We start from the raw sequence: 26,012 nt of genomic DNA, 5'->3' as shown, positions 1-26,012 counted from the left end.
TGCTTTTACATCCCTTAAAAGCCAGCTGCTGTTAACCCTGAAGTCCAACCAACTCCACTTCTCCAGGATGTGACTGTCACTTGCCCTGCTGTTTAAGGTTCTCCCAGGGACACTTCTCACTCCTGGTGTGACCCAGTCTGACACTCTGGAACTGCACACTGCAGAGCTTATAAGCTCTCAAAAAGTGGGGGAACCTCTCACCATTCAGAGAACTATCCAATATAGAAGCTTTCTGTTTACTCATCTACATACACATCCACACACACACATATATAAAATCTTTCAAAGTCCTGCTGGAATTATCTGATTTTATCCTAATTAATTTACACTAATAAAAATATAATACTAACGATAATTAAGAAGGTCCTTTCTGACTTTCATCACTTCTAATCTGAGAGTTCCCTCAAAAGGAAAAGGGAAAGAGGAAATGTCATCAATAAGCTGTTTCTTTAAAAAAAACAAAACAAAACAAAACACACTTCAGTTAACTACAGTTAAAGTTCAGCAATTTAATCTGGATCAAGACTAAGATTTGCAGTTCTCCTAAATAAAGTATTCGATTCTTTCCGGGTGGTAAAGATTAAGGAAAAACATACACTCAAATGAAATACCCCCATGTGACACAAATCTGCCAACAACGTACTTATAGTTTTTGTTCCTCTAAAGGGACATTTTATTCAGGCTACATATGGCTCCCGTCCACCAAGAATGAGAGAGAACGACAATACAAGAGGAACATGGGTAAATAAAACCCCATTAAAAATACTTCAAGGACCCCCAACGCTACCACTGGGTTTCATTAGCCATTTCTCCCTGATGCTCTCAAAGCACCAAGTATTACAATTAACAGGTAAGAAAACTGTCCTTATCTAACTCCATCCTATCCCACACGAGAAAGAAGACCCTCTATTATACGTAGATATACCCCCATTTTCAAGGACCACTAGGTAATAGGCATACAAATGTTTGTTTTCTAATAAAATACTTAGGATGTTAATTATAATCATTTCCATGAAAATTATCACAAAAAAACCCATAGTATTTATATATAAGGTCTCGAAGTCAACAGCTGAAGACTAACTTACAAAATACAGGAGTTTAAAAATACAAAATAGTGCAAACCAAGGGCAGTGGTTCCTAAGTCAGAATTTGGAGAATAATCTAAGGAGTCGTATCCATTAAAGTAACAGCAGATGCTATAATAGATCCATCCCCAAACTGTGGCATAACATAACAGTTCGTTTTTATCTCATGTTTTTACAAGATCCAAAAAATCTTATTAACGATCAGCTGCATGCACGAGGAGGCTGGAGATGCCCTGGCTGATGGAGTCCAGCTCTCGGTCCCATCCTTTCTGAAGCTGCTCTAACAGACAAGGCCCAGCCGGCAGGTGGACAACAGAGGCGTGTCTGAGGGAGGCTGGTGTTGGCCAGGGCTGAGGACCGCTCAGCGTCTGCTCACTTTCCTACAGCCTGTTCTCAGTCATGTGGCCGTCCCCGCATGCAGCAGGGGCCAGTGAGTCAAGCTAGCTGGAATCCCAGCGAAAAAGCAGCAGCCTTGGTGAGGAACAAGCCAGTCTAGTTACCACAAAAGGTTTTACCATAGACACTGGGGCGTTACCCCCAGGACCCCCAAAACCTGTACTTCAGATGGCTAAGTCACTCCAGTATATGCTCATGTTAGGAATTACTGGCTTGGGAAGTAAAGGACCTGGAACAAACAGGGAAAACATTTCCATGGATGTTTTGAACAATGTGTGGATAAAAAGAAAACTAAAAGGTGACGAAAACACTGAGCCTCGGTGCCACAGGAGCACTGTGGGAACTCTCCCCTCCTGGGGAGCGCTGGTGGCTCCTCTCAGCATTCCCCACCTCATCTCATACTCCCCACCACACTCTCCTCGGCCATGAACGCTTCTCATCACATCAATTACCATGGAGGACCAGCCTCACACTTAACTGCCACTGTAACAATGCTTCTCTGTTTGAAGGTCCCACAGGAACTCAATGTACCCAGAATTGAGGTAGTGATACCCTCTCTCCAGCTCCTCTCCCCACATGCCCCATGCACTCAGGCCCCCAGTCGATGCTCTAGCATCAGTGATAAACTGGGCTTCAACATTAAAAGCTTTTGCACTTCAAAGAATATTACCAAGAAGGTAGAAAGACAATCGACAAAACGGGAGAAAATTTTTGCAAATCATATATCTGATAAGGGACCTGTCTGTAAAATCTATAAAGAGCTCCTATAACTCAGTAATAAAAAGACAAATAGCCTGATTAAAAATTGGGCAAAGGATCTGATAAAAAGATGCTCAACATCATTGACCATCAGGGAAATGCACTTCAAAGCCACAAATGATACCACTTCACACACACGAGGATGGTAGACAGTGTTACCGAGGATGTGGAGAGACTGGAACCCTCATACACTGCTGGTGGAAATGCACAATGGTGCAGCAATCCTGGATAACAGACTGGGAGTTCTTTAAAAGGCTGAATACAGACTGACCACATAACCCAGCTAGTCCTCCTTTTAAGTATATATCCAAGAGAAATAAAAACTTTTGTCCACACAAAAGCTTGTACACAAATGTTCATAGCAGCATTATTCTTACTGCCCAAAAAGTGGATACAATTCAAATGTCCATCAACTGTTGCGTGAATAAATAAAACGTGGCATGACACAATGGAATATGGTATTATTCAGCAATAAAAAAAAATTGATACATGCTACAATATGGCTGAGCCTTGAAAATATGCTAAGTGAACTAGGTAAATTTTAGACAGAAAGTAGATCAGCAGTTGCCTAGGGCTGGGGACAATGCGTGTCTGGGGGAGGAACAGGTTTAGGGGTAAGAGGTTTCTTTGGGGCTTGATACAATGTTCTAAAATTGTTTGTGGCGATACACAGCTCTGTGAATATACTAAAAATCACTGAATTGTACAATTTAAATTGGTGTGTGAATTCTATCAGTAAAGCTGTTTTAAAAAGAAAAGGCGATAACTCAACAACAAAAAACAATCTGATTAAAAAGCAGGCCAAGGAAGTGAATAGACATTTCTAAAGAAGACATACAGATGGCCAAATATGAGAAGCACATGAAAAGATGTTCAATGTCACTAATTATTAGGAACAAATCAAAAAATTTTTAAAAATGAGATATCACCTCACATCTGTTAGAATGGCTATTATCAAAAAATCAAGAAATAACAAGTGTTGGCAAGGATGTGGAGAAAAGGGAACCCTCATACACTGTTGGTGGGAATGTAAATGGTGCAGCCAGTCTGAAAAACAGAATGGAGATTCCTCAAAAAGTTAAAAATAGAGCTGCCATATAATCCAGCAATCCCACTTTTGAGTATTTATTCAAGGAACACAAAATATTAACTAGAAAAGATACATGTACTCCTATGTTCCTCACAGCACTATTTACAATAGCCAAGATATGGAAATAGCCTAAGTGCTCATCAATGGTTGAAAGGATAAAGAAAATATGGTATACACAAACACTGGAATACTACTCAGCCATTAAAAAAGATAAAATCTTGCCTTTTTTGGACAATGTCAATGGACCTTGAGGGTGTTATACAAAGTGAAATTGGTCAGGCAGAGAAAGACAAATACTGTATGATTTCACTTATGTGGAATATAAAAAAAATAAGCAAAAAACCAAAATAAACAAATAAACTAAACAACAACAAACACATAAATACAGACACTGAGTAGTGTTTACCAGAGGGGCAGGGGTGGGGGCAGGGGAAGGAGGTGGTGAGCACACTGCAGTGTATACAGAAGCAGAAACAGAATGCTGTACTCATGAAACTTACACAATGTTATAAAGTAATGTTACCTCAATAAAAAGTGTATTTTTTTAAAAAAAAAAAGCTATCAAGCTTTTTCATCGAGAAATTGATGCAAGAGAAAAGGCTGCCAGCTCCCTCTCCAGGCTAATTTATACTTCCTATTGTAAGACTTAAAGTTTGTGGGGCCTTATTGGCACCTCAGGTAATAGGAAATAAAGTTAAATGTAGTGCTCAACTGTAGAACTTTCATTCCCAGCTCCTAGAATAAGCATTTGTTTCAGAAGCAACTGCTGCCTGATTTCCCTTTTTAAATATTTTAACTGTCCTGTGCTGCATGTTTTAATATTAACTATGGCCTTCAATTGTTAAGAGTAGAAAAGATACTATCTTTAACTTTACAATAATGAGTAAACCATCACCAATTAAGAATCTGAACTTAAATTTACTGGGCAAAAGTGAACTTTTCACTAAAGTGGTGGGAATAGTAATTCTCTCCAGACTGATTCGTATGCCCATCAGTACAAAGAATCCCGGCAACTTTTCTTAAAATCGTTATCACATAAGGTGGATGAACCACTTAACAGTATGACCAAGAACCGGGTTAGGGGATAAGAGTGGAAATTAGACCTAAAGTTCTTGAGAACTTTAATCATTGTGCACAATGTACTATAACACTTTAAAACTTCATTGGTTTAAGTAACTAGAGATTCATTAACTTTTGCTTTAAATTAGAAGTATTACTGTGTGACTGGTTTGATGTAAACTGTCCACAGACATGATATATTAGCCAGAACAAAAAGGCTTAATCCTAAGCTACTGTCTTCAGGCACAACACATTTTCCAGGGGTATCTTACTCTAGTCCAGCTAGAGTGCGTTCACTGAACATGAATTTTACATCATACTAGAGAAATTTAAAGGAAACAAGATAAAATGCTAACTACTTGGATGATCCACTTTTTTCTACTACCAGAATCAACGTTTAATTGCATTTTCATGTTTAACTGACCCTAGTGGGACTATGCAACAAACAAACTGTCAACTGTCATGTGAATATAAGACACAATTGTACATATAAGTGAGCCACTATAATGCCAATGAGGATTCTTTAAAGACTTACTCATTCTCATTCAAACTTCTGCTTAGTATTTAATATACTCAGTTTGTACTGAATTAAAATGTTTTACATATGTTCTGAATGAATGCAGTAGCCGCCTAACCAGTGCTGGGTGTCCCCACTTGTCTTCTGTAATCAACTCTTCTGAAACCTATAAAGCAGTGGTTATTTAAGTCTGGGGTGCAGCAGGCCCCTCAGAGGACCTAATACAAGTTATGAACCCTCTTGAGAGGACGTGTATGCACATTCCTGCTAAGCCCTTCACAGTCCCTAATTTGGACTTCCCACCACCTACTAATCAAGTCCAAACTCAGTCATCTATTTCCCATCCTTTCCAACTGTACACACCAGACAGGTCTAGCTCCTGCCCACCCAACATGAATACACCGTCCTCTTTTTCTGGTTTGCCTTCATGTTGGTTCCCTCTGGTTCCCTCCTGTTGCTTTCCTGCACAAGTGTTTGCTCTTGACAAATCCTTCCTGAGAATCTAAAATACCTCTCATGCCATAAGGGTTTCCCTCTGCCTGCAATCAGATCATCTGATCCTTTCTGAATGCGGAATCACGTTACCTGCATCTCTTATGCAGCACTCCACGTCCTCCACTGTATTACACAAGGAATCCAGAAACAGAGGACATGGACACACTTATGGTTGAACTACTTGTTAGTTACATTTCCAAACAACAAGCTCCATATGTCTTTCCTCAACATCTACATAAACCTTTTCATGCAGAGTATCTCAGACACTGTGCTTTGTTTCTGTCTTCACTCATTTTCTAGTCAATAAAATTCTTAGGGGCAGAGCTGGTAGCTACTGCATCCTGTGTCCCCCACAGTCTCCAACACAGAGCAAGCAGACACCCGATACAGAATACTTGAATATTTGGGCATCGGTGTTTTCCAGGCATTTCACACATCCTGTATCCCCAGTTATATATTTCAAGGATCTTTTTTTTTTTTCCTACTGAACAAATAATACTCTATCCTTAGTGGACAAGTGACAAATGAGAACTTACAATCCAAAATAATGATTAAGCTATTCTTATCCATCCAATATCTACTCACTGATACATACAAATTCTGTTCAAAACAATCCTTCAATATATTAAGAATTCTTACCTAACGACCATTAACTCAGGAGCGAGCACAAAGATGGATCCTCTACAGAAGTAATCCAAAAGTGAAAGCTATTATCCTTTAGTACTACTGCCAACAAGTTTAACTCGGGTTATAAAACAAACTCAGAAAACAGAAACAAAAAAATCTAGCTTATACATATGCACACTACCCGAGGCAGTAAAACAGTATAAAAGCATAGGACCTTTTTAAAAATAAACTCTTAAACATGATATAAAAGTTTATGACTGACTGATTCATGCTACTACAAGGATAAACTTTAAAAATATTATGCTAAGTGAAGGAAGTCAGACATAAAAGGCCACATATTGTATGATTCCATTTATATGAAATATCCAGAATAGGCAACTTCATAGAGACAGAAAGTAGATTAGCGACTGCCAGGGAGAGGGTAACACAGAGTCACTGTTAATGGCTTTTTGGAGGGATGAAAACATTCTGGAATTAGGCAGTGGTAAAGGTTGTACAACTCTGTGAATACTGAAAACTACTCAACACTTTAAAAGGGTGTATTTTATGGTATGTAAATTATAATCTCAGTTTTTTAAAGTTTATGACACTTTTGGCTTTTATCTCAAAGAAAAATTTTTAAATAGGAATCTTATTTTATAGTCGTTTGTTTTCTCCAGCTGATCCAAACTAGCAGTATAAACTGGGCCCTACCAGGCCCTTTTAAAACCACAGGTTTAACTGAAGAAGAAAAAAAAAAAAAAAAACCCACAGGTTTAAATTTTTCTCAATGGTAACTACTAACTGGCCAACATTTGTATATAAAATTTTCATAGGAATCTAGATTTCTGGCTTCTTACAAAACAAAACAAAACTGGAGTTCTAAAAATACTAGGCACACCTGCACTGCAACAATGGCTCACCGCTGAGCAGCAAAGAACATACCTGCTATGTGCCATGATCTCCCTCATGCCCTACTGTCTCCTAGACACTAAAGCCAAGTGTCAGCTGCCATTTAGCTTCTCAGTTGTGAGTTTGTTATCCCTGGTCCAAACAAAGGCCATTTACCTTTCCTTCTAGGGAATACTATAAATTGCTGCTGATACATTACAATGTAATCCTGTAATTAGTAAAAGGGTACAAATTTCCAGCTATAAGTTCTGGGGCTCTAATGCACAGCATGGTGACTATAATTAGTAATGCTCTATTATGTACGTATAATTGAAAGTTGTTCAAAAACATTAAATGTTATCTACACACACACACACAAATGGTAATTTGTGAGGGGACGGAGGTGTTAACTAACCTTACCGTGGTAAGCATTTCACAATATGTACATGTATCAAACTGTCATCTTGTACACCTTGAACTTACATGTTATATATTAATAATCTACCAATAAAGCTGGAAAGCAAATAAAATAAATTTTAAATATAATCATGCATGATTACATTTTTATTAACTGTAAAGAGAAAAAAACCTGACAGTGACACCTGTTGAATAAAACCCTGCAATAGTTACAAATTCATGCTGTATAAACACTTTAATGTGGAGGCGAGGGGAAATCAAGGGAAAAGTTCATGGTTCTACTTGTACAAATAGGAAACAAGTTATTTTCATTTCACTTACAATTAAAAGTTATTTTCATCTACTAAGAGAAAGTAGTACAGTAGTAACTTCTTACCCCCATGTTGGCATTGGCACAAAATGAGAGAAAGCTGTCTTATTTAGATCATTCACTGGATATGAAAACAAACTGTTTTATTTACTCATTGATTTTATCTTTAAACAATCTAGAACCCCCTTGATGCTTACGGGCATAAAGAAAAACAACCCCTACCCAATATTTAGCGTCTACGTATTAGACTATTTACAAGACATAAGAAACCAAAATACAAGATGAATATGGAAATAACATAGAAAAGCAGGCTCTACTGCTTCCTATCTCAAGTGTAAATGAGGACTGAGCTAAATACAATGTCAAGTACCTTCCAGCTTTAAAATTCTGCGTCCTTATCCAGACCTCCTCCTTCCCTCCAAATAAAATAATTCATCTAGATGAACTGTCTGTCCTGTAGACGGGAAAGGTTAAAACCGTATTTGTACTTCATTTCACATCCAGCATCACTTTTAATAGCTGATAAAATATCAACATAGAGAGGACTCCTAAAAGCAGCTATTCCCTTTAAACCTGACAAAAACAAACTCATTTCTCAAAGTCTTCTGAAAGAGAGACCAAATGAGCCAATTACTTAGTATTTTAGGGGTAAAACCCCAATGTTCTTTTCTCCCCTGTGAGCCAGAGCACTTTACTAACTTGCCCAAATATACTCAAGTTTGAAGGTGATATTTTAGATACCATTACCAGTGAGTATCAACAAACATTATACAAAACTAGAATAGCATCACAATTGTTTCATAACTGCAATTCCTACCTACACACACAAATGCAAAGGTGAAAGCAGATTTTATACCCAACTGAAAACACGATCCTGTTTCAGTTTAAATCTGATGGTGAGTAAAATGGGATGTCCTCCTAAAAGTTTACCAAATTTCTAATGCACAGTATGATCCAAGTAACTTTTTTCCAAAGTGTGGGACCAGAGACAAAACAAAAATTTCTACTTCCACTATGATTTATGGAAGAGCAAAGGGCCATTAGATCAGTAAAGATTAGTGCAGAACAGAGATCGTGACTTTCACATCATTAAGAGTATGAGTTAACAGTACAGGAATTAGCAGAAATTGGTTTATGCTTTTCCTGTTATTCTCTACCAGTACTGCCCCCCCCCAGAACTTTCTGATAATACAGATGTTTCATATCTGTGCTGTCCCATACCAGTCAGGAGTCACATGGAGCTACCCAGTACTTGAAATGTGGTGAGCAGGAATGAAGAGCTGAATTTGTTTTATTTTATTTAAAATTAAAGTGAATTTAAATTTAAGTTGCCACATGTGGCTAGTTGCTATCATATTGGACAATGCAGTTCTATAATTTAAATTTCAGTGTATAATCTTGATTGAACAGTAGTTTTTCAAAGTATCATGTCCTGATGATGTTAATACCAGCTAAAACCTTCCTGATACCAAATGATACACAAGTTCAGCCATTAGCCTAACCAAAATAGTCACTTATGAAATGACACTACTTAGGTTCAGAAAGAAGGTACAATACTCACTAAGAGACAATATTGAAGAATGCATCTCAAGGTTTTCCCCATTGTCTTTCAACAGGGGATCTCACTTTTGGAATAGCTTCCCGATGCATGCAAGTCACCTTCCCTTCAGACCTGTTCAATTATCTTCTACTCGGAGAAACAAATGGCAAAAGTAAATTCTCAGCACTAATAAGTCTCCTGAGTCTCCGTATATTTCATGTTAATTCCTTTTTCTGCAAGGAGAGGTACTAAGGTTTGGACACCTCTGCACCGCCTGAAAGCCCTGTTACCCACGTCCCGTGGTTTTAGGTGTACAAGTCACTGACATCAAGGCGATTTAGTTCCTAGACACAAAGTATTTCCTCAATCCAAGAGAGTCACGACTCTTTCCGGCGCTTCAGGTATTCCTGTCTCCGCTCTTCCCAAGTCAAGAAAAGTAACCAAGATGGTGCATGCGATGACACAAGAAAACAAGTCTAGGAACTTGCACCCTGAATACCCAGCTCCTGAGCAAAATCCACCGCCTCTGACCCGGAGAGGGCTGGCCTAGAGCTGCCAGCATACCAGCAAGGTCGTGACCCTTGATCACAGCCGCCGCAGGCTCCGCCCGGAACGGGAAGCCACCTGTTAGGCCCGGGCCTCACCTGGCTGGAGGAGAGGCGCGGACCCGGACGTGGCGCGGGCCCCGCCCCTCTCGCGGCGGCCGGAGGCGGCACGTGGGCTCCCCGCCCCGGCTGCGCTGACAGGCGGGCCGCCCCCTCGCACCGGCCCCGCCGAGCGGGCGCCTAGAGGCCCACACCGCCCGCCCGCCCTCGCTCCCGGGCCGGGCGACCCGCCCCGCCGCCCCTCGCCTACCTGGTCGCGGAGTTTGAGGAACGCCATGGCCGTCGCCGTCGCCGCCGCCTGGCCACCGCTGCCGCCCCAGGAGCCTCGCCCGCGCCCGGGGCAGGCGAGTTGGCGGCCGTGCGCCCAGGAGTCCGCGGGCGGGGGGCGGCGCCGCCTCCCTCCCCGCCGACCGCTGCCGCCGCCGCCGCCGCCGCCGCCGCGAGGGGTGAGGAGCCGGCGGGCCCGCCTCCTCCGAGGAGGACTCTCGCTCTTTCCTCCCGAGCTTCCTCTGCCCCTCTGACACCGCCGCCGCCGCCGCCTCCTCACGCCCCCTTCCCAAGACACCCGGGCAGCCCCCACGGCCGCGCCGGTCCAGCCCGCTGCAGCGGCGGCATCCAAACTCCACTCCACAATATTACCACCACCGCCCGCCGCGATTGGCCGCCGTGCGGGGGAGAGGCCAGAGTAAGCCGAGCGCCCATTGGCCACGCCGCCGCGCTCGCTAGGGCCCCGCCCCCTGGACGGACGGGGATGGGGACGGGGAGGGGGCGGGAGGAGGAAGCGGCGAGGGTGGGCGCGGAGCCGTGGCGCGGCGCGGGGGCGAGCGAGGGAGCGCAGCCGGGGGAGGGGCGGCCAGGTGCTCCGGGCGCGCGCCCCGGTCGCGGTGGGCGGAGCCCGGGGCTGGAGGTCGGGGTCCGGAGAAGTTGGGTAACGGCCCTGGGCTCGCACGTGGAGGGAGCGTGCAGACGCTCCCCAAAGCGTAGAGAGGCTGCAGGGACCCGGGGAAGGGCCGGAAAGGGCGTGAGAGGTGGGCACCTGGGGGCTGCAGCCTTCTTGGGAGCGGCCAGGGGAGGGGGGCTAACCCGACTCGCACGTGGAGGGAGAGAGGATTCGCCCCTTCGGCAAGATGCAGGAGCCAAGGGAGTGGGGTGAGAGGTGGCCCCGGGGAGGCGGCTATTCTCCCGGGGGTGGGGGTGGGCACGGCCGGAGGGAAGGGGGAGGGGGAGCAGGAACTGCCCGGGTCTTGAACCTCGAAGGTGAAAGAGCGCCCCTCGCCCGAACGCGCCCCTCCGGACTTGCGGAGGTTAGAGGAGACGAGACGGGACGCTGGTGGTTGCTGCCCTCTTGGGGAAGGGGCGATGCTGGCATTCTGGGCGGAAAGGCGGCATCTTGGCAGCCAAACTGGTGTGGACGCCCGAGCGTTTCTCCGCTCGCAGTTCCAATCCAAAGCAAGGCGATGGTTCTCTCCTAAATCCTCCTTCCAGGCTTGCATTCCCTCCGCCCCATCCCGTCTTTTCTAGCATCTGAAGGCTTTGCCTCCCACTCGAGAGAAATCAATTAAAAAAAAAAAAGATGTGCTAAATTTCCAATAAATAGCATCCTTGGGTGGAGGAGGAGAGGAATGACTCCCTCACCCTGCTACACACGCCCCCACGCCACCCCACAGCTCTGAAACGGCTTTTCTTTCTTCGGCAGCGCACAGTTACCATTCCAGGCTTGTGTGGGAGAAGACTGTTGTGCTCTTGTGCCCGTCCACCCGGGCGACCCCAGCCCTCGGTTAATACAAGGTACAGACGGTTAGAACACAAATGTGTGACGTCAGGCTTGGTCTTATAAAGTCCCTTGTTCCCTTCATCAATTGTGTCTCTTGGGACAGAGTTTATTTAGAGGATGGATCTGAGTCTAATGGCAGTCAGGAGAGAAGGAGATCTATGCCAGGACTGTCCGTGTCTGATAGCGCTGCACTTACAGCAAAAAGCTGCTTTTAGCCCCATGAAAAATGAAGATATCGGAGTGCAAAATTAAAACACGGCCGATTAACTAATAGCACGATCCTTCCAATATTATGTGACATACCAATGCCTTGATTCTATAGGAACTATTTCCTACCTAAAATTATATTCCTCATCATAAATTGTATTTTCTGCTTAAAATGGAGGGATTCTCGTAACTATGAGGTTAATGCTCATGGTGAAGGAAGCCAGGCTGCACTTGCTTTGCACTGTGATCATTACCTCTCCCCCTGTACCTCATCAACTCCAGCACATAAAATAGAGTTGTTTGTCACCCAGCCTCTCCTGTCAGTTCGGTGAGGGTGAAGGAGTTAATCCTGTGAAAACACTTGAGTTCTCCAAAACAAAGGTGTTGTGATGATATTACTAGAGCAATTTTTAAAATTTGGGGTTTTATGTTTGGTTGGTTGGGTTTTTTGGGGGGGGAGAAGTAATTATGTTTATTTTTTTATTTTATTTTATTTTATTTTATTTTATTTTATTTTATTTTATTTATTTTTAAATAGAGCTACTGGGGATTGAACACAGGAACTCTTGCATGCCAAGTAGGCGCTCTACCGCTGAGCTGTACCCTACCCTACTAGAGTACTTTCTGATCACATATCACCGTTGTCAACAATTACCCATGTGCTATATCCAATACAGAGATCTTAGTCCAAGAGTGTAAGAATTTACCCTTGTTCATACAAGAGGTTGTTAAGCACTGTGGATGTCTAGCCAGGAATTAATACATCCCTTTACCCCCGACCACCCACTCCCAATAATCTCTCCTCTAAGAAAGTTCTAGAATGTAAAAGTAAATAGGAACTTGATTAGAAACCAGGCGAAGATTAACTTCTAGGAAAACAAGTGCATCTGAGAGTATGAATGTCAATTGTGGATGGAGTATGCATATTAACAGGTTTTAGGAGTGAGCTAATGAATCTTCTCTGGGCTCTTCTGAAGTTTTCTAATTCACAATAATTAATGAAAGTATTGTATAAGTCACCATCTCCGACAACCTTGCAAAGAAAGAAGGCTCCAAGCTCTCCTGATGGATGGTGCTTAATATCCAGCTTGGTTCTCTCACCTCCTCCACCCTGAACACCGTTGAGTTTGCATCTTAATTTCACCATTTGTAGAAACTAAGCATAATATTACCTGGCCTACTCATCTCGTACAATCAAGTAAGATAATGATACGAAAAAACTGTGGGAACTCTGCAGAACCATTCAAATTTAATGTTGTTATTACAACAACTACGTTTCCATAGCTGCAGAGAGGCTAATAGTCATTCTGAAAAATAGGAGTTAGAAATCTATAAAATTGAGCAATAAAGTGAAATAAGATTCATGTTCAAATGCTGAAACTCTTTTTAAGATCTTTACTTTAAGGTTATTCTGGCCTATTATAAAATATTCAAGTTTTAAAGGAATCTATAGTATTAAAAAGTCTCATATCATCAAATCCAGTGAGGCCAGGAACTTGAATGATATTAGTAATCTCTCTCTCTCACCCTTATCCCCCCACCCTTTCCTAATGTTGCTTTCATTCCCCGTAACTACAGCCCGCGGCTCTGCTCACATCATAAGTACTCTGCAGTCACAAAGGACACCTCAAATTCTAAGTCTCAAGGAATGACTAACTGGTTAGGCTAGACTCACGTGCCCATGCCTCCGCCAGTCACTGCAACAAAGGAAGCAAGATCTTAGAACTGAGGACAGCTTCCGTTCAGAATTCACATCTGAAATGGAGAGATGCCACATTGATGTGAACTCCCGCGTAATCGCTGTGGGCTAGGCAGCCACACCAGAGGTTACTTACTGTGCTGCAGTGTGTTGGGCATTGGCCACGACCTTATGTGCTTTGTGTCATTTAAGTTTTTCAGTAACCTTTTGGGGTTAGGAAATGGGGGCCCAGAGAAGTTGCATGCCCATAGCTACCCAACTAATCAATGGCAGGGCCTGGATGCACGAGGACCTGAAAAGTTTATTGGTAGGAAATAGACAACTACCGATGACTTTTGAGCCAGATAATCCTTATATTATAAAATGATTTTTATGAGCCTGAAATACGTGGAAAAATGCATATACCAAACTGCCAAAGCAGCACAGATATGTTCAGAGACCTAGAGGGTAGAATTGGAAGACCCTATATATGCCTGAAAGAGTTTCTGGAGAGGAGAAAATAGAGCATAGAGGAGAAGCAGTCTGCATAGTGATGATGTGTGAGCCAGTTTCAGACTTGAAGAAAAATGGGTTATCAGATCAAGGAAGATGCTAAGTCTCAAGTAGAATAAGTTGTTTAGAAATTGAGACCCGTACATAGTAGTGAAATTATGGAATACCAAACACAATAAGAAAATGTTTAAAGTTACCACGGAGAAAAGTCAAGTTATCTTAAAACAAATGACAGTCGTCCTGTGAGCAGATTTATCAGCAACCACAGGTTACAGAAGATAATGGAAAATATCTTCAAAGTATTGAGGGTCCATAACTGAGAAACTAGAATCCTATTCCTAGCTAAACCATCTTTCAAGAGGAAGAACAAAATAAACACATTTTAAAAATATAGCACTCACAGATGGTTGTTGAGAGAAATACTAAAGAATATACTCCAACAAGAAATAAGCTGAACCCAGAAGGAATATGTGAGATGGGAGACGGAAGGATAAATAAATTAGCAAATAGCTTGATTAATTTAAGTCAGTGGTAATTTTTTTAAGTGCTAGTATTCTGGAATTTTAAAACCAGGTGAAATTAAAATAGTAGCCTTTAAAATGTCATTCTAAGTAAAATAAGCCAGAAAGACAAATAAAAATGCTGTATGATATCACTTATTTGTGGAATCTAAAAAAAAAAAAAGACAAACTTATTTGCAAAACAGAAACAGACTCTCAGACATACAGAACAAACTTGTTACTGGACAGGAGTGGAGTGGTGGAAGGGGATAAACTGGGAGTTAGAGATTTGCAGATATTGACTGATATATCTAGAAGAGATAAACAAGTTCATGCTGTATAGTGCAGGGAACTTTATTCAATATCTTGTAGTGAGTTATGGTGAAAAAGAATATGAAAACATATATGTATGTTCACGGATGACTGAAGCATTGGGCTGTACACCAGAAATTGACACAACATTGTAAACTGACTATACTTCAAAAAAAAAAAAAAAAACACCTAATAGATAAGCAGAGAAAAGGTTAGAATATCATAAATCCAATTAGCTTGATATCATGGGAGAGTTATATGTGTACACACACAAACACACATAATCAACAGTAAAAGAAAAAAAAATAGTCCATACCACTTCTCCAGGACACTAAATCCAGCCATTTTACAGGTGAATTTTATCAAACACACAGGAAAAATACATTTCCTTTTTCTTGTTTCACAAAGTAAGAAACTAGGAACCAAGTGTATAACCAAAATTTGTGATGCACCAGGTGCGACTCCGACACCTTATCTTCCAAACCGACACTTGGACATGTCCAAGTGCACTTGTTTCAACAGCCAGGCCATTCAGAAGCATTTCATTTAGTCAAAAGCTAGTCTGAGAGGGTCTCTGCTGAACTGTTTCAATTCTCTTTCTGCTGGTGACTGCCCTTCTATGGTTGAAATACACTGAAAATGCAGATAATAGACTGCCTAAGAGAAAAATATACAATTGAATGCAAAGTATGATATAAGATCTGTTAAAAAGCAAGCAAGCAAATATCTGAATAGAAAAACTTTTTTTTTAAAGACTGGAAGAAAACATAATGCAACATTAAATAAAGTTATGTTTGAGTGACAGAAGAATCAGTCTTCTGTTTTTCTGTATTTTTCATATTTTATTTAGTGAGAAATTAAGTAGTTTACAAACACATTGGTGCTTCATGATTTCATTACTTCATTGGAATAAAAAAGGCATGAGACATAGAAAACAACTATCAAAATGGCAAAAGAAATTCTAACTATATCAATAAGTACATTAAATGTGATTGGACTAAACACCCTATATAAAAGGCAGATTTTATCAGGCTGAATAAAATAGCAAGACCCAATTCTATGTCACAGGCCAGCAAGAGACATACCTGAGATTCAAAGGTATAAGTGATTGAAAGTAAATGATGGAAAAGATACAGCATGCAAAAAGTAACCATAGAAGACCTAAAGTGGCTATATTAATATCAGACAAGATAAGCCTTAAGACGAGATATATTACTGGAGACATTTTTGATAAAGGGTAAGAACATCTAGAAGACAGAACAATTACAAATGTACATACATCTAAGAACCAGCCCCTGAAATGTATGAAGCAAAAACTGGCAGAAATGAAAGGAAAAATGGAAAAGCAATAATAGAGATTTCAACACCCTATGTTAAATAATTGCTAGAACAACTATAGGAGACTTTAACACACTATCAACCAACTTGTCTTTCATATTTATAGAACACTCCACTCAATAATTGCAACATACACATTTCTTTTCAAGTGCATGTGGAACATTCTCCAGGATAGACCATATGCTGTAACCCAAAATAAGTCCCAATAAAATAAAGGATATTGAAACTATATAAAGTGTGTCTTCTGATCACAATGGAATCAAATTAGAGATCCATGACAGAAATAAATCTGGGCAAACACCACATATTTGGAAATCAAGCAACACACTTCTCAATAACCCATGAGTCAAAGAAGACATCACAAGGGCAATTAAATAAGTTGGACTGAATGAAAACAAAAATACAACATTTCAAGGTTTATGAGAGGCATCTAAAACAGTGCTTAGAAATGCATAACTTTAGATGCTTGTATCAGAAAAGTAGGAAGCTCTTAAACCAAAACTGAAGCTTCCACCCAAAGAAACTAGAAAACAAAGAGCAAACTAAACCCAAAGCTAGCAGAAGGAATGACATAACAAATGTTACAGCAGAAAAGCAAAAGAGAAAAAAAAATTTTTTAAGTTGGTTCTTTGAAAAGATCAACAAAGTTGACAAACCCTTAACTAGACTGACCAAGAAAACAAGAGAAAAGGCACTAATTATCAAAATCAGGAAAGGAAAAAGGATATTGCTACCAACCCTACAAAAATTAAAAGGAGTATAACGGAACATTATCAATAGCTTAATACCAACAAATTATACAAGTATGTGAAATGGACAAATTTCTGGAAGTACACAAGCTATCAAAACCAACTCAAAAAGAAACTAGTCAGTTGACTAAACCTATGAGAAGTAAAGATATTGAATTAGTAATTTAGAATCTCACAAACAGAATTCCTGGCCCAGATGGCTTCACTGATGAATTCTATCAAATGCTTAAAGAAGAAATAATATCAATCTTTCATAAAATCTTTCAGAAGACAAAGAAGAGAATATTTCCCAACTTATCTTGAGGCCAGTGTTATTACCCTGATACCATAGCCAGACAAAGACATCACAAGAAAAGAAAAATACAGACCCATCCCTCATTAATAAAGATGCAAAAATCCTTAACAAAATATCAAATTGAGTTCAACATTAAAAAAAAAATACATGTACCATGACAAAGTTAGATTTCAGGAATGCAAGGTAAGTTTAACAGCTGAAATTCAACTAATGTAATATACCATATAAATGGGATAAAGGGTTAAACCCACATAACCTCAGTACAGTAGGAAGAGCCAACAAAGGAGACTGAGTGGGATTAAAAAACAAGACAAAAAAAAAATCAAGGGAGAATGTATTTCAGGAAAGAGAGTGGTCAACTGGTTGTGTATTCCTAAGTCCAATAAAAAGAGAAATGAGAACTAACCATTGGATTAAACCATGTGGAGGATGCCGACAACTTTAGGAAGGGTTTCAGGAAACTGGTATAACTGAAGATATGATTGGAATGAGAAGTGGAGGAAGGAATACAGATAATTTTTTTCAAATAGTCTTGTTTTAAAGGGCAGCAGAGAAATGGGGCGGTAGATGGAGAGGAATGAGAAGCCTCAGGGAAGCTGTCTTTGTGTTTTAAGGTGGGAGATATTATCTATATATAGGGTGAGGACTGACACAGTTGAAAGGGGGAAACCGACCATGCAGAAGAGAAAGCAGATGCCTGCAGGAGCAAGGTCCTTGAGAAGGCAGGAGGAGATGAGATGCAGTTCAAGGGATGAAGTCGCACATCAAGAACTCTGAAATGTCTGAGATTTTACCCTACTTGCATGCTAACAGGTTAGCCTGTCACAATTTCCTGGAGGCCGGCCGAAAACATGAGACTCTTGGGTCAGAGACAAAGGACTTCATTTCTCACAGCAACAGCAGTAGCCAGAGTATTAGAATTTTCTTGCATCAATTTCCAGAACCTCAGTTCCAATAGAGCAACGTGAACAGGGCCAGGTGACACCTGCACAGGCAGGGGGTTGCATTACAAGTGAGAAAATCTGAGCTCAGTGAACCGGAGTCTTTTATCTGGGGCAGTAAACATGCCTGTCCTTTGCTCCAGAGGGAGACATTACCTTTATGACAGTGGACAGTCATAAGCATCCCTGATGTTTGTTCCAAAGGGACACACTATCTCTATCTCCAAAGGTGTTCACTCTACAAATGTCCTTGATAAGGGAGCCTGAAACAAAAGAAATGTGAGACACATGGAGAATTGTCTCAACAGAAAGTTTAGCCTCAGTTAAGAACATAGACACTTCATCCATTTTGAGGTGTGGAGATTGGAGGAGTAGAAAAGATAAGATACTTGGAAAAGATGCTGTTAGCTCTCTTTTGTTTAATTTTATTTTCTTCCCAGCACATCAGTAGGTGAGGACTGGACATCAAGAGTCCGGAAGAGTGGGAGAGGGTAGACTATGGAGATGACTTAGTGGGCACTGCTGAGGGCCTTCCTATAATTTATGATCCTAAGTTTAAAGAGCACAGTGATGACTTTTAACCAGGTGTGTTCCACTGCTTGGGTGTAGGGACAAAGCAGGCAGAGGGTTGGCTTTAACCAGGATGGGAGTTTTTCCAGGCACGTATGGTGGAGAAGGAAAGTGTCAGAGGTGTTGTGGACATACACGAAGGAGTGATGCCGGTGGTGGGCCAGGGAATCTAGGCTGGATGAAGCAGAGAGTAAGGAGGGGAAGGACAGTGAAAAGTGGATGAGGCCAAAGGATCAGAGTTTCTGGTGGGGGTGAAGAATGGTTGGAGTCGGGGTATTAGAGAAAGTGAACTAGACAGGAGGCAGTAGTCAAATAACAGTGCTTCAAATCAAGAGCCAGAAGGTATATGAGCGTGGGCCTAGGTGGCTGAGGTGGGATGGAGGAAAAGATCACTGGAGGAGAGGAGTTCGGGGAACCGAGTGGCCAGAGTGCCAGATGGATCCTTGAGGAGCTTGTCGAAGCTGCCCAGAGTAACTGGAGTCATGTGCAGAGGAAGACAGGCAGGCACTAAACTTCAATGAATGAGGGGAAGTAACTGCAGAGTTACTGAGGACTCCAACAGAGAGGGATGGCGGGTGTGTGGGCTGGTGGCGGACGATTCCTTCATTCCAGAAGTATTTATTCATATATGACCAACTAGGCATGTGGGAGAGATGGATGATCATTGCTGTCCTCAAGAAGTGTATGAGCTAACTTGAAGAAAATCCATACACATAAGAAGCTAAACAGCAGGGCAAACTTGGCAGTACAGGTCGCAGAAGGGTCAGGAGACCTGAGGTCTCCTTCCAGCCCTGCCAATAATCAGCTGTGACCTTGGGTCAATCACTTAACCTCCCCAGGCCTCGGGTTCCACGTTTGCATATGGATGGGATGATTCCCAAGCTACCCCAGAGCCCAGTATTCCCTAATTCTGTGATACGAAATAATACGTCTATTGCAGGAAAGTTAGGAAGAGTAAGCATGATTATTTAGATGTTAGAGAAAGGAAATTGAAGCATGAGGCACAGCATAATTTGTCCGGCATCAGACTGTTAAGCCAGGTCCATTGTTGCTTGTGTTAGTCCATATAGAGGGCAGAGCAGATGCCCCCGTCTGTGTTTGTTTCCCTCCACTCACACAAAGTCGTGTTTGCATTGTGTCTCTCTCTGGTTCTGATCAGGTCATGATCACTTATGTCAAAGAACAAAGGAAACAATACCTTCAGAACCCATCGCTGGAACATCTACGTTCAGCACAGCCCTGAAAGAATGCATTTTTATAGGAGGCAAAGAGCTGTGTTGCCCTCTAGGAAATGTATGTCGCATTAGAGTAATTAGGCTGACAAGCATTTCCCTGAGGGCGGACGTAATGATTGGGTCCAATAACCCTTGACAGCAGCGTAATGTTGGGGTGAGATTAGAAGTCAAGGTTTAGAAGGATACAAGTGAGGTAGAGGGGCTATAAACAGCTTTTCTTCTACAACAAATTCTTCCTTTATAACCATCATATTAATCCTATATTTTTTAATATATGCAAGCGCAGTCACTTACACAGTCAAAGATGCTCATTGAGACCAACTCTATGCTAGGCCCCTTTGTAAGGGCCAGAAATGGCACAGAGAGCAAGATGGCTAAGGACCCTCCCTTCTCTCCCTTTGCCGGTGTCTACTGAGTAGGGGAGGTGGACACAAGTCAGAAAATGAATAGGAAATTTTTCAGAGCATGATCAATTCTAGGAAGGCTATTATAGAGCAGGGTGACAGTCTATCCCTTGCCATGTTCTGGTTCCCTCGATTTAGAACATAAGTACCCCAAGAGCTAGGACTTTGTAGTATTCATCACCGCACCCTCCCGCCTTGGCTAGTGAATTTTAACTATGGTCCTCAGGAAAGTAAGGCCTAAAAAGTGAGTCTTCATCCATGCTGTGATGGAGGGGACAGAGCAATGTTCCAAGCAAGCAGCAAGTTCAGTGTGTTTAAGAAACATAAAAAAGGCTATTGTGGCCCAGAGGGTTGCAAGGATGAGAAAGTGTCACATAAGGTGAGGTTGAAGCCAGAGTCAGGGGCCAGAATAATCTGGGCCTTGGAAGCCAAATGAGAGGTTCGAAGTTTGAATTTTCCTTTAATTGCTGTGGTACGCCACTGGAGGGTTTGCACGAGGGATAGTCTATGACCTTATTTTTATTTTTAAAGGTTGACTCTGGCAGTTGTGCAGGGAGGAGGCAGAGGGGAGTGTGAGAAGCAAGAGATCTGTGATAAGGTATGAGGTGATGGCGGCCCGGTACAGGGGAGGAAAGACGGGGAACTGGTTGAATTTGAGATCTTGTCTGAAGCCAGAACAACTAGACAAGCTGCTCAGTTGAGTGTTGGTGTTTTAGGGAAAAAAAAAAAAAAAAAAAAGAGGAGTCCAGAAAGACTCCAGTGTTTTGGCTCAAATAACTTGGTACTGGAGGCACCACTAACTGATCGGGAAGCTGGGGGAAGATTGGAGTTATTCCAGGAAAAAACAAGGATTCCATTTTGGCCATAGGACACTTCCAGTGTCCACTGGGCTTCCAAGTGGATGTGAAAATTAATGGTTGGTATGGCAAGATGTTGGCGCTGAAGATCTTCTTTTGTGAGTCACTGGCATTTAGATGCTCTGTAGAGCCACCAGCCTGAGTGAGATCACCAAGGAAGAGCATGTGGACATGAGAGCTGGGGACCAAGCCTCGACCATCTGTCAGGGGACTCCAGTTTGGGCCTCCAAATAGTAGGGTATTTTACGTAGAATCGCATTACCGACCGGTTCCATCAGTCAGTTTTAAAACCCCGTTTTGTCTTCCTCCCTCTCAGCAAGCAGTGAGAGCCCATTGTGGGGGGAAGGCATCGTGGTGAGAAACTTTAAGCACACAGCAGCCCCTGGGACCCGCCCATCGGCCATCAGCTACACAGGAGAGGCTGGGACCCACCATGCCCTCTCCCATCCTGCAGAATTCCCCAGCGCCCTCCTGTCCTCTGTTTTCCTGTGTCTGTCTTTCCATTCTCTCTCTTTGGTTCCAGCTAGGTCATGCTTGCTTACCTCCACTTTCAGCTACACTGTGTCTTCTTCAAGGCCAGGATATTCGCTTACTTATCTTTCTATCCCTTATCGTGTTCTGCATTTCCTGGTTTAGAACAGTGAAGAACCACGAGAGCCAGGACCTTGTCTGTTAGGTTTACCCCTATGCTCTTGGAGCCCAGAACAGTGTTTGTGAATAAACATGCACAGAACAGATGAATACAGTCGCCGTCAACATGATGATGTTCTAGATAGGTGATCAGGTGCCCTGCCTCAGAGGAAGCTTTCTCTCTTTTGCTCGATAGATGTCACCTCCACTTGAGCCGTCCCACTGCACGTGCTAAGCCCGCAGTATAAAGAGGAACTTCATGTCTCACCACCATTAGGGACTCTTTCCAAGAGTCTGCGGTGCTGAGGAAGGTGAGAACAGGGCAGGTGTTTGTGGTCCATGGGATGCATATATGCACTTGGGAGCTGGGGTAAATCATCTGCAAAGATGGCCAACAACAATGTCTTTCATCTCTATACGTACATGGTGCTCCTCCCAACAGGAGATGCAGTTTGTTCCCCTTCCCCTTGAACCTGGACGGCCTTGAGACTTGCTCAATAGAATGCACTCCAAGTAACGTCTTATGAGTTTGGAGCCTGGGCCCTAAGAGGCCTTGCCACTGCCCGGTTTTACCGTCCTGGGATCTGGACACCCTGTTTGAGAAGCTTGGAGTTCTGGATGACGTGAAACCACATGGAGAGTGAGAAGTCCAACCATCCCAGCCACCGCAGCCAAGGTATGAAACACGTGAGTAAAGCCGTCTGGGATTCTCCAGCCCAGCCAAGCTGTCGCAGCCAACCAAGCATGGCAGAGACAAACCATCCCTGAGGAGCCGCACCTGAATTACACAATCACGAGAAATAAGAAATGGTGTTGTTTTAAGCCACTGCTCTTGGAGGTTACTTGGTATTTAGCAGCAGATAACTAAAATATGATCTGTTTCAGGAACCGTTTTACAACAGAACTTCTAGAAACACATTGCATTTAAAAGCAGAGCTGCAATCTCTAGCAATTATCTCTTATCTCAGCACTTTCCCTTCTAGGAATCTATCCCAAAGATATCCTTGGCCAAAATACAAGAAGATATATTGGCTATTCACTGCAGCACTATTTGTAGTAGCAACAAACTTCCAACATCTCAAGTGTCTATCAGTAAAGGACTGGTTGAATAAGCTGTGTAGCATCTAGGTGGTGGAGTACTATGCAGCCATGAAAAGGGATTATGGACACCTCTGTGAACTGCTGTGGTGTGATCACCAGGATATAAGGTTGAATGAAAAAAGCAAGGCAGAGAAAAGTGCTTATGGTATGCTATGCTATTGTCTGTTTAACTTACTTGTTTTTAATTGAAAGGATAAAATGTAACATTTCAAAAGAAATTGTTACCTATGGGGGAGGGAGGGAATAGGGTAAATGATGCCACAGGACTATAATCTGCAAACTCTAGATTTTGGGAAACCTTATAGAAAAACCAACCCAGTTTCTGTAACAAAGAAACATTTTAAAAAACAAAAGGGGTAGAATGGGAACTCAGTGATTAAAAAGAGGGACTTAATTTATTCCTTTGATAACTATGTAAGTTTAAAAAGCTAAAGCTCTAAACGTTCTTAGAAACAATGATCAGTACATAGATGTAAATTTTAAAAATATGTGCAGTAAAAAAAGAGGAACTTAAGAGTCTATCAACTGCAATTTATGAACATTTTTGTATTCTGAATTGAATTAAAAAACTGAAGTAGTGTATGAGACAATGGGGAAATTTAAACATGGGTTGAATATTTGATGACATTATGGATTTATTATTTATGTAGAATAGTCATAGTGTGCTTATATTCTTAAAAGAATCTTCACATATTTAAGATACACACTGAAATTTTAATAGATGAAATGCTGTAACACTGGGAGTCACTTCAAAAGTATTGCAAGGATTGGTGAAGGAGGTGAAGTTAGGGATTAAACCAGACTGGCCATCAGTTGATAATTATTCAATCTGGACGATTGGTTCATGAAGGTTCATTATGTTGTCCTCCTTACTTTTGTATATATTGAGATTTTCCAAAATAAAAAGTTAAAATAAAAAAGAAGGGCCTCTGAGACCCGGTGTTTTAAGGGCCCCTGAATCCATTTTCTTCATAATAACACACCTTTGGTCCATCATGCCCAAGTCACAGCATCTCTGTCCAGTGGAAGTTACGTGTGTCAGCAGTGGTGGGTATCTAGAACTCTATGTGATTGACACCATCTCAGTGGTTTTCAGGTTACAGTGAGTTCTCAGGAGGTCCAAGTGTTGTTGATGTTGTTGTTGTTTTTAATAATCTCCTGGGTTATTGTTATCTCTTACATAGAGATAGTATTTAGGAAAAGTTTTGATCCACATGTAAATAGTCCCTTCTCTTCCAAACATGTGTCATTCATCTGCTCAATCGTTCTGCACTCTTTGGTCCCGTTGGTGCTATGAGAGGTCCCGGTGTCAGGTAGAAGGGGTGCTGGTGTCAGGGAAAGAGGCCTCCCGCCCTGCTGCACACGCCTGTCAGCGTGCACGCCTAGACGCTTACAACACCGTGGACCATGGTGGGCAGAAAACAGGTCTAGGAAAGCACAGAGGAGGGACCTGGCTGCTCAGCCTCAAGCAAGAGACTCGGGGAGAAATGTTGGAAAAGGAGGTGTTAGAGCCTGCTAAGATGCTGCTTTGGGGAAAGAATACCAAAGAATCGAGTTTGGCTTGTTTGGGAGGAAAGATGTAATCTGATGCTTTGCACTTTATGAAATTCTTTCACTTTCAAATACCAACGTGTCTCATCTCCTTTCTCCAGCGAAATGAATGCTGTCTCTCAGTGCTTCTCAAAGTGTGGTCCCTGGACCAGCAACACAGCCATCCCTTGGGAACTCCCAGCCACACAAATGTAAGAGCCCCACCCCGGACCTCCAGAAACTGAAAACCACAGATGCGGTTCCACAAATGCAGCTTTGAGAAGGAGACAGAAGCCTGTCCTTTCATCCACATTTTTAAAAATTATGATTTCAGGGGAAATATTGAATCTAAGGTATAAAAATATCATAGCTGGGCTGAGAGCCGGCCTGAGCAGTTCTGGTGGAGAGACCAGTACTCCATAAAGAGGACCACCAAGGCCAGGCGGGGCGGCTGCTGCCTGCCACCCATGAGCACGTACTGACCAGGTGAATCTAAGCCTTGAGGAGTTCAGGCCCCCAGTCTCCTTCTCTGAGATAACTGTACTTGGCCAGAGCTACCTGAGGCCAATAGCTAAATATAGAGATTATCTTCTGAGAATGTGAGTTACGTCAGACAAAGTATAATGGGTAATAAAACTGTATGATGAGGGGAGGGTATAACTCGGTGGTACAGCATGTGCTTAGCATGCACGAGGTCCTGGGTTCACTCCCCACTACCTCCATTAATAAATAAATAAACCTAATTACCTCCCCCCACCAAAAAAAAACCCAAAACAACAACTACAAAAAACAAACCAACAAACAAAACAGAAGCATAACACCTAGAGGGCCGCTTGAAAAAAAAAATGATAAAAATTTTGTAAAAACATGTAAAAACTTTTCACTTCTTTCATGACTCCCAGAAAATTTTAAACAGCCCACGTAGCTCACACTTCTGGCTTGCATTGTATTTCTATTAGACAGCACAGGTAAGGTGTGTATGGAATGGAGGGTGGGCAGGAGACAAAATGTGAGCCTTTTTTCCCTCTGGCTCTGAGCAGGAGCGTGGTGGGTGTCCAGACCACAAATCGTCATTTTTTATTCATGCGTCATTTGTGTTTATGTAGTGAAGACAGCTGGATGATACTGGCTGATAACCATCATGCAGCAAACATCTTTCATATCCGTATTCAAAAAGCAATTTTTCAATTCTAGGAACCAGACTTTGTGATCGGAGGAGAAGGCATGGATCGGTCAAAACTAGAATATACAGTGGTATATACCCCAAATAGCCACTCCCACTCCCCCACCTTGACTGCTTCTGACATAGTTAATTCAACAGGACGGTGTTTCCTTCTGATCTCAGGCACGGCACCGGGGTCCTTATCCACACCAGCTGAGAAGCTGTGTAGCGAGGAAGAGACGCTGCCACAGTGCAAAGCTAGGTCGGCCTGGCTCCAAGACCGGGTTTCCTCATTATGCCACGCAGATTTGCACTTAATAACCTGTGCACACTTATAGTTTTATTTCCAGTTCAAGTCAATAAACTGTCCTTCTGATTTATAAATCAGCATCTTATAAATTTGGTTGGTATGAGTCCATCCCCGAGAGACCAAATGTCTTTTTGCT

General features: G+C 42.1%; 1 protein-coding gene and 1 long non-coding RNA gene across 11 annotated transcripts in view; one reads left to right on the top strand and one right to left on the bottom strand.

Annotated features, from left to right (window-relative positions):
* The window catches only part of ANKRD28 (ankyrin repeat domain 28), a 155,162-nt gene extending 144,737 nt beyond the window's left edge, over positions 1-10,425 (bottom strand). For 2 of the 7 annotated variants that reach the window (XM_032489075.1, XM_032489094.1), the window contains exon 1: positions 10,021-10,424. In XM_032489075.1, coding sequence (XP_032344966.1) covers positions 10,021-10,047 — 27 coding nt within the window. In that variant the 5' untranslated portion in view covers positions 10,048-10,424. Of the gene's footprint in view, positions 1-10,020 lie in introns of all 7 variants that reach the window. The other 5 variants (XM_032489100.1, XM_032489133.1, XR_004323315.1 and 2 more) reach the window with 4 other exon arrangements.
* A 208-nt stretch (positions 10,426-10,633) lies between these two features.
* Positions 10,634-25,723, top strand: LOC106730390. 4 transcript variants are annotated; one of them, XR_004323327.1, is made up of 6 exons: positions 10,634-10,919; positions 11,467-11,558; positions 21,970-22,084; positions 22,216-23,019; positions 24,527-24,616; positions 25,599-25,723. It is a non-coding gene; the product is annotated as an uncharacterized LOC106730390 (long non-coding RNA). The 4 variants fall into 4 exon arrangements; XR_004323326.1 differs by lacking the exon at positions 25,599-25,723 and having other exon boundaries at positions 24,527-25,111; XR_004323330.1 differs by lacking the exons at positions 24,527-24,616; positions 25,599-25,723 and having other exon boundaries at positions 10,634-10,798; positions 22,216-23,794.
* The last annotated feature ends 289 nt before the right edge of the window (positions 25,724-26,012 follow it).

Source organism: Camelus ferus, chromosome 1 (genome assembly GCF_009834535.1).
Source record: "Camelus ferus isolate YT-003-E chromosome 1, BCGSAC_Cfer_1.0, whole genome shotgun sequence".
Lineage (NCBI taxonomy): Eukaryota > Metazoa > Chordata > Mammalia > Artiodactyla > Camelidae > Camelus > Camelus ferus.
This window is presented reverse-complemented; position numbering and strand designations above follow the sequence as displayed.